Source organism: Polypterus senegalus, chromosome 5 (genome assembly GCF_016835505.1).
Source record: "Polypterus senegalus isolate Bchr_013 chromosome 5, ASM1683550v1, whole genome shotgun sequence".
NCBI lineage: Eukaryota > Metazoa > Chordata > Cladistia > Polypteriformes > Polypteridae > Polypterus > Polypterus senegalus.
Genome location: NC_053158.1, coordinates 144,508,596 through 144,526,674, shown reverse-complemented (window position 1 = coordinate 144,526,674; position 18,079 = coordinate 144,508,596). Strand labels below are relative to the sequence as shown.

At 38.8% G+C, this 18,079-nt stretch overlaps 1 protein-coding gene across 1 annotated transcript in view; it reads left to right on the top strand.

Moving 5' to 3' along the window:
* Positions 1 to 18,079, top strand: part of dusp22b (dual specificity phosphatase 22b) — a 144,282-nt gene that overhangs the window by 109,163 nt on the left and 17,040 nt on the right. The window contains exons 4-5 of the mRNA XM_039753436.1: positions 3,548 to 3,597; positions 10,041 to 10,115. Coding sequence (XP_039609370.1) covers positions 3,548 to 3,597; positions 10,041 to 10,115 — 125 coding nt within the window. The remainder of the gene's footprint in view (positions 1 to 3,547; positions 3,598 to 10,040; positions 10,116 to 18,079) is intronic.

Sequence of the window (18,079 nt, the reverse complement as noted above, 5' to 3'; positions counted from 1 at the left end):
TCAGACTGGCCGCCCTGTATGTCAATCAAGTGGCAAATACCATAGGGAGGATATATGATAGACTAACATTTAAAAAATAATTTTTTTGAAATGCAACACGATCTACCTGCACTACCTTTGCGATCTACCTGTCGATCGTGATCGACGCTTTGGGCACCCCTGTGTTAGAGTTCCCAAACTTTTTTAGGCAGCAGACCACTTTAACAAAAACTTTTAAAACCGTTGACCCCCTTGTCATTTACTTTACTTACTCAAATTAATACATTTGTACAGTACTTGATGTTAAATATTTCACTAGATATCAAACTTTTTCATTTTAATCACTTTTAATTAATGACTGAAAAAGATAAAAGGACTATGGAATATGACATTATCTTGTGCAACATTTAATATAAAAACCTGCACTAATGAAAATTAAAGCAAAAAAATACAAGTTTTTTTTTTTACATTTTTGACATTTATGAAAATATGTAAATTCAAAATAAGTACAGATAGTCCCAGCTGTACTGTCTGCATTTCTTTTTTGGTTCAGTCATATTATTATCCGAAGAAATAAAAACTTTTATTAACAATTTTGACAGCCCCTGTAATTAAAAAAAATAATAATAATAAAGTATGTACTTACTTGAAACAGAAGATTTTTCTTCAAACTCGGATAAATAAACTGTGTTCTCTGATTTTCTTTTTCGTAGTACTGCTACTCAATAAATAATTATATTCAAAGTTCAAATTACAAATTAGTACATGTCACATCAAACAAACCAATTTGTAGTGTTTTATGAAAGCATCACCGTACAAGACTGATAGATTCTGCTAATATTAAATATCCGTCCTCTCGTCCCAACGCAAGCAAGTGCGGACATGCAGCGGTTTTGATATGTTCGATAGGACAATGCACAGACATGTTTGTGCTACATGTATTTTCATGCATTTTTACGTGTGACTCTTTTAATGACACATTTTACCTTTTCATTCACAAGTTTGTTATGTAATGTGTTTTCATCAAAAAAGTGTTTTTTTGAATTATTTTATTTCTTAATTAGGTACCTATTGGAATCATAGATATTTTGAAGTAACAAACAAATAGCAGTAGTAAGGGGGTCTATTTTTGCTGTTGTCGACCCCCAAATTTTTTTATTGAAACTATCGAACCCTAGAAAGTTCAAATCGACCCCAGGGGGTCGATATCAACCACTTTGGGAACTCTTGTGTTAGAGAGATCCAGTCACCCCTTATATAACCTTTTTAGACAGAACTTACAAAGCCCTGCCACACATAGCTAGCATCTACCAGAAATGTTTGTATGTTTTTAAAGGAATACTCCACCCAAAAAGGGTATTTTTTTATTGCTAATTGTACCAAGTAGATTGTGGTGGTGGCAGAGAAAAATGTTTAATCTCATGTTTTCATGCAGAACCTGAAAATCTGTTTTGTGCAACAGTAGATGGTGTGAAAAAAGTCCGTTGAAAAAGAAAAAAAATCTGACATTACTCGTGTTGCATAATCTGCATGCCCATTATCCAGTTAAATACACAAAACTTGCAAAATGCATTAATTTTTTGGTAAAATAATATTAATACTTCTAGAAAAATCAGAGTAGGATGTAAACACGAAAGATGCATTTCCGTAATTTTGTGCTTTAGAATTAAACCTGCCATTCCTCCTCATTCATTGGTCTGTCTTTCTGTAGATGTCTGTGTCCTTGAACCAGAATTACATGAAGAATGAGGAACATTCTGGGACACTAGCTACAGTCAGTCCACACTTTCCATGGATCAGTACTTCTGTGGAGGTAGAACTCCACAGTATGTGTTTGGATGTGTCACAAGACACAGTTCAGCTCTTTTATGATTCCATTTCACAATACCTGTTTTTTTGTATGATAACCAATATGAAACCCTGGTCAGGAGTCCAGATCCAAGCCAATAAACTATTGCTTTCCTCAGAATCATTAAGTACTCCTCTGTCACTCAGATTTTTCTCACAGTTTATTATGATTTTAGATATCAGATGATTTCGATTTAGATGGTGTTCAGTGCGGAAATTTCTAGTTATGAGTATTTTGTTGGATTGAGTGTCAACTGTAAATCTTACTGAAAAATTACAGTCTCCACCTTTTCCAAAGTGACAGAGTTCTTACTTTACAATTTATGATTCCTGAAGGGTCGTTTTTGAAGGGCTGCTTTTATCAGTACGTAATAGTTGTCAGACTTTTCAATTGTGCTGAAGCACATTCAATGTCCACATTTTAGCATAAGTCACAAGTCCTATTCTCTGTCTAGTATCACACATTTATAGTGACTTTTTACATACATCATGTGAAGTGTGGGCTGATTCATCAAGGAAGTGTTAACAAGTGAGGGAAGAAAACAAAATGTTTCGGCTTTATTTAGTCAGAAGCTATTCTTCAACTTTGTTCATGGCAAAGAATTTTACTTGGGCTGTTTTATCAGACAGATCAGCCTAATCGAGTTGCTTTCTTTAAATTGGATTTAACTCTTTATAAAAATGAATAACAGAAACATTACATCTATTCATTTTATCTAAAGTAAATGTCGTAAGTTACCATAGCTAGGAAAAATTCAGATTTACGCGCATTTACATAAAATTCAAAAAGTACCTACTGTTCTCATCATCTCTGTCTGTTTGTCCACATGAGAATTCTTCTCCCAGTTGACCGATTTTTGTTGAATTTTGGCACACTTATTCTTCAAGGAAATTTGTCAAAATTCAGTTTTCATTGTGGTATCTTGAATACGGTGGAACGCTGACTCACTGCCTTGCAACACAGAGACCGAGGTTCATGTCCTAGGTGCTGTCTGAGTTTGCATGTACTCCCTTAGTGCATATGGGTTTCCTTCCAGAATCCAAAGACATTTAGATTAGGTGGATTGGCAATGCTAAATTGGCCCCTGTGTGTTTTTGCCCTGTAATGGACTGGCAAAAATTCCCAGTGCTTCCTGAATTAGACTCCAGTTTCCCAGCAGCACGGCTCTGGATATGCAGGTTTGGAAGAAGTAATGGATATCTTTGAAATTTCAAAACTCCCATTGGAAAGCACTGTTAAATTGTCAAACTTGTCTATCTTAAAACGGAGAAATAATCTATTTAAAGATTAGTTGACCATTTCATATTTCCATTGAGAGGAGAAATTGCTTCAATATTTTGCATATTTGTATATTTTACTCATATATTAGTCACTCCTAACAACACAACAATGAAACACCTGCACATATGTGCAATATAATCGTGTCCACTTGATAAGCACTGTTAATGTTAGAAATATATACTGTATTTGCAGGCAGGTCTATTCACCTTCTCTACATAACTTACAGATCATGGCAGTTCAGAGCATGCTCTGCCTCCAAGGTGTTAGAAAAAACCAAACCAAAAAAGGGTATTGTATGGATAAAAATAAAAAACTAATACAATTGATCTTTTTTTTTTTTTTAATTTAAAACAGTAAACCGGAAATTTTATGTATTGATGTGACCTAAACTATTTAACTGTAAACTGTCTAATGTAATACCTTTTTTTATCTTTGTAGGAGATGACGTATTTGTGTATTCCTGCTGCTGATTCACCTTCACAGAATCTGTAAGTTATCCCTGCCTAAGAATGCCTATGTTTATTTCGAGACATTGTTACACAAAGGCAGCATAAGTTGCTGTCTGTATGGCAAGCTAAATTAATTTGATATCTGGAAATACATTTAAGTTATTGCAAAAAAATTGACAGATATTTGAAATACATTTCAAGATATCTTAAAGTAAGTTCCTGTGCATTGTATTTGCCAAATACATTTTGAGATATCTTAAAATACATATGTAGGCATTTTTAGATATGTAAAATGCATTTTCAGATATCTTCAAATACTTTCCTGTGCATTTCACAATATCTCAAATACATTTTGAAACTTACTGAAATCACATCCTGTGCATTTCACGCTATCCGGAAATCATTTCCTGTAATATTTCCTATTCTTTCAATTGAACTTGCTATTTCATTTAAAATATCTTGAAACGAATTTTAGATATCTTGAAATGCACCAGAAGTTATGTTAAGGTAATTAAGTTTCATTATCTGAAAATGGACAGGAAGCTATTTTGAGAAATCTTGAAATGTTAATTTAGCTTGAAGTACTTCTGTGTTAAGAGTTTGTATGTTCTCTTTGTGTATATGGGACTCCTCTCCCACAGTCCCCATTCATGTCAGAAAAATTATGTAAGCTGAATTGATGTGGTGTGAGAGTGCCAGTAAATGTAAGCATGCCTACTTGGATGATGTTTGGCTTTTTAAGGCTCTCCATTGAAAACCACAGTTTTTGAAGAAGAGTGGAAATAAGGGTTGGAGGGCAATTACAAAGCAAAGAGGTAAAACTTTGATTATCCGTCACTCGATTAACCATCAGTCTCTGTTAACCATCAGGGCCAAAAGAAAACCATTGCGCACGCCAGTGCCTACATATTAATATATTACTGTACTACTACTACTGCTCTGCTGCAAGCTGTGCTGATTGGAACACCTCTCGCTTGTGCTAGTGCATAGTGTTCTTTCCCAGCACCATATGTCATGCCACATTTTGCAATCACTGTCAGTTACATACCTCCAGTTTTAATAGCATTTCATAGCTTTTCTCCCTTGTTATACTTAATCTACTATACATTGTTATGGCCAATAAACATATGCATGTGGTATTGGAATTTTCACAAAAAATAAAAAATTATTAAACATTAACGAAACGTTGAAAGTGCTTCAAGTTTTGCTTCGATATACAGAGCAGGAAAAACAACAGTGAATTATATAAAGCGTGGTGCCGACAAAATTGAAAAACGAGTCAAAAATGGAAACCAGTGACGGCAATGTTACTCTGTATTGTTAGTGTTCTACTGTATTGTAATTTCCTTTTTAAATTCTTTTATGTTTTGGTAATATATTGTGAAGTGCAGCAGCTTATAATATGCTGTGTGGGAACAGAAAGGTGGAATTAATGCTATAAGTGATGGGACTGGGTGAAGGGCTTCTATTCTGTAAGGGGTGGACATGCTTCTTAGGAGATGAGTGACAGGAGAAGTTAGGAGAAAAAGGAAGGTGTGGTGGAAGGAAGTAGGGAGTAGGGAGTCAGGTGAAAATAAGTAGTAAGAGTGTTTGCAGTATAGAGATAAAAAGAATGTAAGTGTTAGGAGATAAACTGATTGGAAGGGAAAGCTTTGGAAAGCTTTCTTTTATTGTTTCAGAGGAGTGCTCTGTAACCTGGATGACACAGTATGACAGGGCATTGTTTGTTACAGACCAAAGACTCCCAAGTCAAACGTTGTAAAACTCCAGTACCTCCGAGTTGTATTTGCTTATTACGCTGATTGATAATCAAGATTTTACTCTAGTTATATTTTAGACCAGAATCTTCTTGGTTTTAAGTATTTTGCAGTCATTAGTGACTCATTTGACTTTCATTAAACTTTTTGAAGGAACAAATTCATACTTCATGTTTAAATGTGATCCCTGTAACTTAAAATGTGTAAGGTAATTAACATCATATGCTGATAGTTTGGGTAAAAAATTGCAGCAAACAAGAATAGTACTTACTCTTTTCAGGATAACCTAGACACTTGGAAGCACTTTTTTGCATCCAAAATTTCTGTACATAAATTTGTATTATTAAATATTACAACATTATATTATTCATATCCATCTACTTTGTAACGGGGAGCTCTGTCCATCCAACATTAAGTGCAATACAAGAACCTCCAACCTAGGAAAAAATAGTCTATTGCAGTCTATTACCTGTGTAAAGCTTTGACATTCTCTCCATGTCTGTGTAAGCTTTCTCAGGAACCTCTGATTTTTATTAGTGGTAATTATGAAGCTTCTGGTTGATTAATCTAATGATATTAAGGAAGAAAGCAGATTTTAAAACACATGAGACCAAGCATTGAGCTTTTTAGAGAACCTAACAGCAGATGATGTTGTGCACATAGAGTAAGATTATACAGCTTCCTATTTGGCCAGTGTTATTATTCAGGACAAGGATACTGTTTCAGAAAATGTTAAAGACGTACAGTAGGTGTTTATTGATGACAAAATTATTCAGAGGTTTCATATAATCTGCAATATTTTCCAAGTGGTAACCTTTCGAGGATCAGAGAGGAAATTTTGAAATTTATTATGGATTGTGTCAAAATTGAAAAAATAGGACTTGTTCAGAAAAGGAAGTTTTCAGAATGGACTGAATAATTAATGGTTGAGGAAAAAAAGTATTCGCTAGCAAATGGAAGATCAAAACAGAAAAGATAATGGTTAATATCAACAAAGCCAAAAACAGATATCAAAGTCAAAAATGCAAAGTTAAGATGCCCAAAATCAAAAACCAAAATTCAGCACAAGTAAGAAAGTCATAAATTATATCAGTATCAGAACGTATGCTGAACCACATGGCTGTCTCTTATAGGTGGAGAATGATGATCCCTAAATTACATGACCAGAAATGGGTATAATGAAGATAAACAACACGGTCAGAGACATACTAACTTCACAAAATGACAATGAAAAGCTTGTTATCCACACAAATATGAAATCTATAATAATTCAAAGTGACATAGCACAACAAATCAAAATAAATTAAAATTTGATTATCACATTACTTTGATGGATTTGGGTTGGTTTTTGCGTTTTGTGTCATGTTGCTATGGTAACCTAATTAAATGGGTTAGAAATTGAATGAATTGATAAATTGCACAATGTCAGCTTTGGATACAAAAAATGTTAGAGAGAGAGGTTGGGAGCATGTGCTGGTAGCACGTTGCCGCACCCACCACACAATGAATTACCTGGATTAGGAACTGAATGCAGTGGGTGACACCTGAGCACCACACTGTAACCGTGTGAAGTTTTTTACGGTGGCTGGAGTGCCAATCCTGCCACCAACACCCAAGTTTTACCTGTGAGTTGGAGGACCTGCTTGCAAGGCTGGATGCAGCAATTGCAGGTTAAGGTCCTTGCTCAAGGGCCCAGCAGAGTAAAGTCCATTCTGGCATTTTCGGGATTCGAACAGGCAACCTTCCCATCGCTGGTGCAGATCCCTAGCCTCAGAGCCACCACTCTGCCCTAGTACGAAAATAAAAGTAAAGATTTAATTAGTGTAGGGAAGATTGTAACCTGTGTCTGTCATGTACTGTACACAATTTTGAGCCATCCTTAATGATGCACTCACGTTTTGTCCTCAGCAGTACATTCTTATTCCATCCTCTCACATTGAGCCTTCAAAAGCATAGGCTTTTACTAATGTGATGTAGCTTAATTCCAACTGAACCTTCAGTTAGCATTGCTTGTAAGTAGTTTCACAGCATTATGATCATTAATATTTGAATCTTGTTATAATGTGTATATTTATGTCTTTACAAATGTTTGGTGTGTTGAAGTAGCACAGCTAAATTCATTAATTTTTTTAGGTGATTCTACATAGTGCAACTGTTAAAGAAACAGATATGTTATTGATTCCTCTTTATTTGATCTACTTTGATACATTTTAATTTGTCTGTAGTGATTGTGTTTCTTCTCTAATATTACTTTAATCTCATTTGATTTCATGTATGTTTTCACAGTTTCATGATATTGGTGATTTTAATAAGGAGCAAGACATTCAAGTAAAATTTGTTCATTTTGCTTCAGCGCTTGACTCTTAATTTCTTACCATGTTAAACTATCTGTCGAGTTTTGCAAACTGTACAATACCAGGGGCAGAAGAGTATCTTTTTTATAACAAAAAGTTAACAGATAATATCTATATAATTTGCTCAGTTGAACAGTGTAGATATCATTAACAATTTGGTGGGAGGTTTGAAATGTCACATTAAGGTAATTAAGGTCAGCTTGTTAAATCATGTTGATTACAATGAGATTTGATAACTGCCCTTATAATAAGAATGAAGTCGTCAGGACTCACATTCCAGAGTAGTGTTGGATCAATACCAAAATTTTGACTTTAGTATTGATACCAGCTTTTGGAACACAATACTGGTACCTGAAGCAAATAGTGGATAACTCCTCAACTACCCTATCTCTCCCTGCTCCATTGCATAATCACATGATTCCCTGCCCTACCAAACGCCGGCAATGAATTCATTGAGGTATAGTATAGTATTATATAATGTTTGGTTGGTCCCCCTTAGAGTCTCCTGCACATTAATATTAATATAAATACATTTTGATATAATATGTATTTAATTTACTTCCAGTACTGATATTAAAGAAATGCTAGTTCCATACTGTTTACATTTTTTTTCTGTACTGTACTTTTTCAGTACTGTTACATCTTGCAACCTTATTCTAGAGGCGCATCATGTCCTGAGGAAAAATAAATACTAAAAACATGTAGAGTGACTAATAGTGTGTTACCTAAAATGTAAAAATTAGAGACAAAATTCCCATTAAGCCAAAAACACTGGTTTTGCCTATGTTCTGTTTTCATGACAATTCTATCTGAAAACTGAGTAAAAATAGAATCTGTGTCTGATAGCAGGGGAGACTATGGCTAACTAGTAGGATAATGAGTGCTCATCTGAGGTTTTCTTAAAATATACCTGGGTCATGTTTTGGGGATGCCTCTAATACATAAAAATTATTGAGATAAAATGTTATGATTGTCTTTCAGGTATCTTTGAAATCACACTTATTTCCGGTTCTTTTCACACCTATACTGTACTTGGAATAATATTTGATGTGAAATCACTCCTTGAGGAAAAATCTTGTCTAATAATTGATTTAACCCTGCTGGTACACAATTGCTTTTAAATCAACCGGAAGAATCATAGCCTACCTGGTATAATGGAAACGGAATACATTATTCTATTTAAAATTAAAAAACGAATCGCATTACAAAGAACAACTCAAAAACTTAGTTAAAGTGGAATGCTTTTAATAATGATATTCTTACTACAAAAGATGTGGAACCTTTGCAGTTATTCTGGTCATGTTTACACTTTTGAGTGACCATTTCATTTGAATTTTTTCTCATTTCTGTCCTTTTTGTGTGGGTTGGGGAAAGCATATTTGAATATATTTCTTACATGGAATGTTATGATTGTAACACCGTTTGCTTTACTAATCTGTAATAGGTGGAATTTTAAAGACAATAAGATAATCAAATTGGAATAGTGCTATATGAACATACAAGTCTTTTTGACTGGCATAAAGCTTTTTCTGAATTAATTCCATAGTAAGATTCTCATACTAGTGGTAAAGCCAGAAGATGGCGGTTTTTTGATTTTGAAATGTTTTGATGCATCAGGACATGGACAGCCTGCCACCGTTAAGAAATTCGCCAGGATGATGCCGGGCCATTTGTCCTTGAGCTACATTTGAAGCAAAGAGGTTCAATGAGCATGACAATGACATCTATCTCTGAGCTGGGAGATGAAAAAAATTAAAATTTTTGGCCAATCTAGCGGAAGTCCAGACTTAAAGAATATTATTATACCAGGACCTGAAACAAGCTGTTCATGTTTGAAAACCCACAAATGTCACTGAGTTTTAGCCACTCTGAAAGGAAGAGAGGAAAAAAAATTCTTCCATGGCCCAGAAAGAATCTGATCAATAACTACAGGAAACATCTGCTAGTGGTTACTGCTACTAAAATGTTGTAACCAGTTATTGAGTCCAAAGGGACAGTTGAATTTCACATGGAACACTGGATTATTGCAAAGGTATTAACACATTAAACTTTGCTTTATTTGTTCATTCAACGTCAGCTTTATCAAATATTAGATTTTGGGTTATGATAACTGTTAAAAATGGGCAATAATGCAGAAAACCGTCATAGGGCAAAGTCTAGTGTCATTCAGTGTATTATTGTTTTAATTGGATTCCATTACCTGTGTTTTAAGTGCAAAATATTATTCATGTGAGGCAGGTGTGTCCCCCTCTCACTGAACCTATAACATATTTAATCTCTGTATTAATTAAATTTAATGCATCTTACTTGTACAGGCAAAGCAGAGACTCTTAAGAAATGCAGTACCACAAACCTGTATTTTTCTTTACAGCATCCAGTATTTCAAGGAAAGTATCAAGTTTATTCATGAGTGTCGGCTTCAAGGAGAGGGATGCCTTGTCCACTGGTATGAGAAGCTTCAACTTTAAATTGTTTTTACATTTACTGTTGTTTGTTTTCATATTATTCTTTTATTGCCATTTGAATTTTGAACATTTGAATAACACATTTTTTTACATCAAGCATTGTGCATGATTTTTTTTTTTTTTTAATGTTTTGAGTTTTTTTCCTTCTGAATTATTTCTTAATGACTTCTTGTATAAGGTACTTTTTGTCATTAACTTCAAATTTCTAAGCTTTTAATTTTTATGTGCATGAAAGGTATTACAGGCGGCATATTCAAGTCACCTTTAAAAAATGGTGTTCACTTTGGGGTATGTTCCCTATTTCTTTAGCTGTTGTTGTCAATTTACAGTAGCTCAGGCCCACATACAACTTGATATATTAGATTTAAGTAGATTATGCACATACATTTTCTGTGTGTTTACTTTAGTTTAGACTAGACTGTTTCCTTGGTAATTGTTTTGGAAATGTCTTACTGTGGCTAATATATACTTACAAGCCAAAACATTATGACCACTTGTCAAGTATGCTGTTGCTTCTCTGTGTGCCACTAAAACGGCTCCAATCCACCATGCCTTGTATTCTACAAAACCTCTTTAGGTGTCATGTGGTTCCTAGCACTAGGATGTTAGAAGCAGATACTCCAACTTGCCACAGATTTGACTTATGTTAAACACATCCCACAGATACTCGATTGTATTGAGACCTGGGAAATTTGAATGCCAGGACAACACACTTTGAACTTTTTATTATGTTTCTCAAATCTTTCCCAAACGATTCATGCAGTCTGGCAGTAAGCATTATCCTGCTAAAAGATGCCATTTCAATCTAGGAATACCATTGGGGTTAACCTGGTGTGCGGTGATGTTTAGGTAAGTTGTAAATGTCAAATCAATGACCACATGGATGTCAGGACCCAGGGCACATTTATCAATGGACAGGGGTTAGCATGAACACTCTGTCCAATATGTAACAGGATTCAATTCACTGTATGTCTTGTCACATTACTCGCTTAGGATATCTGCTATTTGTGCCACAGTAGGTCTTATGTTGTTTCGTACTGGATGAGACAGCATTGGTTGACCTCTTGTATCAGTGAGTCTTGGCTGCCCAACACCCTGTCATTGGTTTATGTTTTTTTTCCTCCTCTGACCACTGCCTTTGGGAAGTCACCACAGCTGACCCTGAACATCCCACAAGCCTTCAGTTTTAGAAATGCTCTGATTCAGATGTCTTTTCATAATAATTTGGCCCATTTCCTATTCACTCAGGTCTCTCTTTATACCTTTCCCATATCTTCTGTATTCAACATGTTGACTGAGTATCTAATGTCAGCCTACCATCTAATATATCCTGACCTTCACATGACTCATTGTTATGAGTTTTCATCATTCACTTCATATGTGAGTGGTCATAATGTTTTGGCATATCAGGGTATATAGATTGATATTACACTACAATATCTGTTAAGGAACGAGTGTGCACCTATCTGTCTATATACAATATACGTATGAGTGAACATTCATTTTCATTCCTTTTATGTGCTATTATTTATCATACTTTAATATTAACATTTAGGCAAGGATTGCAGAATTCTTCTAGATTTACAATACATTGAAATGTTTGCTTTCTTAAAAATGTTAGTTCAAAACATACAACAAGTAAGATTTATGGCCCACTCTGTAACCATTGCTCCCTGCAAAGTTGTATGCTGTTCTTCATGTTACACATTTTTCACACAAGTGATTGCTGAGCTTCATATCCGACTCCCACATCTTTTAAATATACGGATGTTTCTACACCTGTGGGTTTTTTTTTTTCAAAATCTGACAGCTCATCTCAAGAATATTTTCAAAGTAAGACATCTAATTTTATACTCTGTTGCTCTGAAACATTATAACAACATCAACGTAAATGTCAAAAAGCAAAACCAATGGTCATAGACTTGGAAATAGTCTCAGCTACTCAATCATAAGGAAGCATTGTTTGAGAAAGGTACATCCAACAAATATTAAAGTATCCAATTTGATTATCAGTGGAAATATTCTTAGGGTATGGGTCAAATCTGAGTTGAAAACAATGTGCAAGTTCTTAAAATGCTTCATTAATTTTTTAATGAAGTACTCATCCTTTTCTCTTTGAATTACGTTTGAGCACCTTTGGAACAAATAGAATTCTTCAGTGTAGTAAAAAAAAAACTGAGATAATGTACGTTTAGAAATTAATCTTTATTTTACGTAAGACATCTGACAAACAAAAGGAAACCATTCAGTCTGTCCAGCTCATTTGAACCGTTCTTTGTTAAAAAATAATTTTAGAACAATTATTATCTTCTTCTGATTTTAATGGAAAGAATGGGAGTAGTATCTCAAGAACACTGTAAAACTATCATTCTTCTTTTTTTTTTTGCATTTACAGTTTCTGTACATATAAGTTTACTATGTTAAATTTGGTTGTCTAACTGGTATTTAGAAAGCAGCACAAGAGAAGGTGGCCCCTGGCATCTCTCTTCACATGTGTAGTGGATATGCTTTTGCAGATCTTGAAGCTACAGATGAGGAATGCGTGTCATGATATAGTGCCCAGTGATGATGCAAGCAGCTAATACTGTTATTTAACTTAATGAACATAGCACTATCTACTTTGAAATTTCTTTATTGCTTTGTGCGAAAACTGACACTCATTGCAGAAGTATGGTGCACCTTATTTTAAGTTTTTTTTGGTTCTATATTTTAAACAGGAATTTGTTTAAGTGCTCTCCCTTGTGAAATGGGATATGTTATATAATGTAATCTTCAGGAGAATACATTATGATCTACAGTACTGATTTCAGAGTACAACGTGTGAAGCACTAAATATTTGGTAATTCTTAAACGTAAGCTTGAAATTCTAGTTGTGACCTTAGGAGAGACATAATTAGAACAGTCGTCCAATGAAATGCTTACTATAAACATATTATATGCTTCAAATGTATGTTAAAATTAAACTCTCTTTATGTTTTCTCATTAAAGTGTAAATGTGGTCATCTCTGCTGTAATGCTTCTCTGAACCCCTGCCTGTAGATATCCTTTCTTCTTAGGGCCGATTTATACTTCACGCTCAGAACGTGTATGCGCCCGCATCATGGCTGCCACGCGTTCCCAGCGTTCATTTCACACGTCCTCTGAGCAGGTCCTCAGAAATTAGCGTGATACGTGTGCAAGTTGCAGTACCAGCAAAAAGTCGGGGGACGTCATGGACATCACCAGATGCTGGGTTTCCTCTTTTTTAATGCTCTGCCAGGCCTTTACTGCAGTGGCTTTCAGTTACTGTTTGGTTGTGGGCCTTTCTGTCTAACGTTTAGTCTATAACAAGTGAAATGCATGCTTAATTGGGTTAAGATCAGGTGACTGACTTGGTCATTCAAGAATTTTCCACTTCTTTGCTTTAATAAACTCCTGGGTTGCTTTGGCTGCATGTTTTGGGTCATTGTCCATCTGTATCATGAAACGGCGCTCAATCAATTTGACTGCATTTAGCTGGATTTGAGCAGACAGTATGTCTCTGAACACCTCAGAATGTATTTGGCTGCTTCTGTCCTGTGTCACATTATCAATAAACACTAGTGTCCCAGTGCCACTGGCAGCCATGCACTCCCAAGCCATCACACTGCCTCCACCGTGTTTTATAGACGATGTGGTATGCTTTGGATAATGAGCTGTTCCACGCCCTCTCAATACTTTTTTCTTGCCATCATTCTGGTAGAGGTTAATCTTGGTTTCATCTGTCCAAAGAATGTTTTTCCAGTACTGTGTTGGCATTTTTAGATGTTCTTTAGCAAAGTCCAATCTGTCCTTTCTATTCTTGAGGCTTATGAGTGGCTTGCACCTTGCAGTGCACCCTGCAGTGCAGTCTTCTCTTTATGGTAGACTTGGATATCGATACGCCTTCCCCCTGGAGAGTGTTGTTCACTTGGTTGGCTGTTGTGAAGGGGTTTCTCTTCACCATGGAAATGATTCTGCGATCATCTACCACTGTTGTCTTCCGTGGACGTCCAGGTCTTTTTGCATTGCTGAATTCACCAGTGCTTGCTTTGTTTCTCAGGCTGTACCAAACTGTAGATTTTGTAGCAATTTCTCGGATGGGTTTTCTCTGTTTTCACAGCTTAAGGATGGCTTCTTTCACCTGCATGGATAGCTCCTTTGACCGCATGTTGTCTGTTCACAGCAAAATCTTCCACATGCAAGCACCACACCTCAAATCAACTCCAGGCCTTTTATCTGCTTAATTGACAATGACATAACGACAGACTTGCCCACACCTGCCCATGAAATAGCCTTTGAGTCAATTGTCCAATTACTTTTGAGCCCCTGAAATGAAGGGATTGTGTTAAAAAAATGCTTTAGTTGCCTCACATTTTTATGTAATCATTTTGTTCACCCCACTGAATTAAAGCTGAAAGTCTGCACTTCAACTGCATCTGAGTTGTTTCATTTAAAATTCATTGTGGTAATGTACAGAATTAAAATTAGAAAAAAATTGTCTCTGTCCACTCTTCTCCACCAAGCTCTCTTCTCTCCCAACTCTAGCCTTGAATGAATGGAGGTAGTCCCTTTTATAGTCACCTAGATGTGCTCCAGGTGCTTCCCGGCAATCTTCCACCGGCACTCCCCAGTGTGGCGGAAGTGCTGGCTGCGTACCCGGAAGCACTCTGGGTGTCCCTGCTCATCTTCCCCCCAGCACTTCCTGGTGTGGCGGAAGTGCCAAGGTCCAGGGCTCCCAAGGCATGTGGGCGCCCCCACATGGTCTGAGGGAGGCGTAAGCCCTCCTCTGGTCCTCCAAAGCGTCCCGGCCGGGTCGCCCCCATAGCCATCTGCGACACTGCCCCACCGCCAATGAAGACCCGTCTGGTGGAGCAGCACATCCCCGAAGTGTGTCCTACTCCTGAGGCTCCTGGGTCCAATCCGGCACCACGGGGCTACTCCTTCAGCACCTCCTCCGAGGTGTTCGTGCCCCTTTGGCCGGAGTCACTCGCATCTTCGTAGCCTCCGCCAGTTGCGGCAGTGCCACATCGCCAGCGAAGAGTCGTCCAGCCAGGCAGCCCATACTGTGAGGGCAGGTCCCCAGCGAAGCGGGTCCTATTGCGCATCCAGGGTCCGGTCGTGTAAAATAAAGAGACACAGGGACAGAGACGCTCCCTGGACACCACGCTTTGGCTTCCCTCCATGCCACATACTGGCAGCGCTCCCCCCTCTGACCAGTACCCCACAACTTGCCTTTTCGGCACCCCCTTCGCAGGTTCTGTGTCCCTCCTGTTGTCACAACAGACGGGACCACCTGCTTCTCTTCACTGACGTCCTGGTTTCCCTCTGCCTCCGCAGAGGGCGGCCCTTCTCCGGACGTGAGCATCCTGCCTCACGTCCTCCCTTATCGGAGGAACCAGCATTCACCCCTCGATTCCTCCTTTTATTATTGGATGCCCTGACAGTTTGTGTCTGCACTTGGCAAACGCACTGATCCAATCCCGTCTGCGTCCCTACAGAGTGACGGGAGACCGCCGCAGGCTCGGGGCATAGGGCACTAGGACCCAGGGCACTCATCAGCCCCCGTCCTGCCAGCCCTCTCGGTCTTCCTGCCCTCACCTTGCACACAGCACTCACTGCCACGTCCACTGTCATAGATCCCCCTACTCGGTTCCGATCATTCCAATCACGGGCCTTTTCGGTGGGCTCTCCTTTATGCTTTACGGGGTCGGCTTTACTCCCCAACCCCGCCGTCCCACTCCAGCTGAAGACTCCAGCGTTGTGCCGTCCTGTCGCAGCTCGCGGCTGCTCCCCCGACGCGACCACCTTCCTCCTTAGTTCCAGCATCTCCGTCTGGAGGGCACATAGCAGCTGTGGAATGGGCCTTGCGGACTGAAGGCACTCCTCCAGTTCGCGCAGGACCACAGGCAAAGACAGGAAGTTAGCCGACGGTGAGCTTACCTGTCCGTCAGCAACACACGCCATCAGCTTCCTGTGGGCCCTTTCCTCTGGCCCAATCGGGTCCTTCCCTGGCCCGAGATGGACATTCCTTGGTCCCGCCTCTCTCCAGTCATCGGCGGGCACGCAAGACACACCGTAAAATCCCGTTCCTGTCTCAGGGAGGGACTTCTTGCTTCCTCTCATCCTGGTGCGGTGGCTGGCATTCCACCAACACGGATCTGGGCAGCCCCTGCCTTGCAAACACAAAACACACAAAACTTACCTTCCTGATCCTGTCTGTCTGAGGAAACATCCTTGGCGTGGCCTCACTAGGCGACATGCCGTCCCGGGCGCCTTTAGCGATGGCGCGCTTGCAGGAGCCGACTGCACTCCTGCACCGCCTGCTGCTGTTCTTCCGCACCAGATGAGTACAATCCCTCTGTGGTCTGGTAGTGGTCTGTAGGGCGACTCTCTCTTCCGGGGTTGTGCGTACTCTACTTCCACGGTACATGTGTGGGCGCACCTGTTGCACTGGGTCGTCCACAAAATTACGGCGCAGACACGTTGACATCACCCACAACATGTTTATTATACATATTTACAAGTGCACAAACCTCCAAAGTCCCGGCCACAACAGGATGCCTCACTTCTTCAGGCCGCCTCCACTCCTCTCCACCAAGCTCTCATCTCTCTCGACTCTAGCCTTGAATGAAGGGAGGCGACCCCTTTTATAGTCACCCGGATTTGCTCCAGGTGCTTCCCGGCAATCTTCCACCGGCACTCCCCTGTGTGGCGGAAGTGCCGGCTGCATACCTGGAAGCACTCCAGGTGTCCCTGCGCGTCTTCCCCCAAGCACTTCTGGGTGTGACGGAAGTGGCAAGGTCCAGGGCTCCCAAGGCATCCGGACACCCCCTGGCAGTGACCATGGACCCCTACAAGGTTGAGCTTCAAATCCCTGTACCCGTGGCCACCAAAGGCACCAGGGTGGTCGCCCCCATATGGTCAGAGGGAGGCATAAGCCCTCCTCCGGTCCTCCAAGGCATCCCGGCCAGGTCACCCCTGCAGCCATCTGCGACAATATACAGTATATGTATATACTCCTTTGTATATATAATGCAAAGCTGACTGAAGGGCTGACTCACTCATCAACAAAAATACTACTTCTCATTTAGTTAAAAAGCTGAACTTTGGTAAGATGGTACATCTAGGGCAGTAGGTATCTTCTAAGAAAGGACATTTCAATATATTGATATTTAGATGTTGCCCCATGCAAACAAAAAAACTAAATACCCCAGAATCCCAAAAATGTTTTGATTGATTTGATTGAAATTTATATGGTTATAGCAAAAAGAAAATTAGCCAACTTGTGATTTTTTATTTGCCAGTATTAATTACAGTGGAACCTCGATTTGCGAGCATAATTCGTTCCGGAAACGTGCTTGTAATCCAAAGCACTCGTATATCAAAGCAACTTTCCCCATAAGAAATAATGGAAACTCAGATAATTAATTTCACAACCCACAAATATTTATATAAAAATGATTAATACAAAATCTTCACTGTAACTAACAGAATCACTGCTATCTGTTGATTCAGTGTTTTTCTTTTTTTGCGACTTTAACAAGGAAACCTATCCTATGACAGTTGCTTTTGCCTGAAGAGTCACTACACTTGGACACAAAATAAAATAAATGCTTTACGCACTGTAAGTTTCTAAACTCTTTTGGGATTCCCCCCCAACGGGACAACACGTGAGCGTCCTGAAGCAAGCAACCGCAGGCTCCCAGAGCTATAGCAGTTCGCCGTAAAAGAGAATTAGAAAAGATCGCCGTGAAGCTGTAAGCACCTGCTGTCTATGGGTGATGCAAGGAACATTATAAATGCAAGAGCACAGTACAGCGGAACATTGGATCACGACCGTAATACGTTCTAAAACTCTGGTCACAACTCGATTTGGTCGTGACCTGAAGTAATTTCCCCCATAGGATTGTATGTAAATACTATTAATCCGTTCCGGATTGTATGA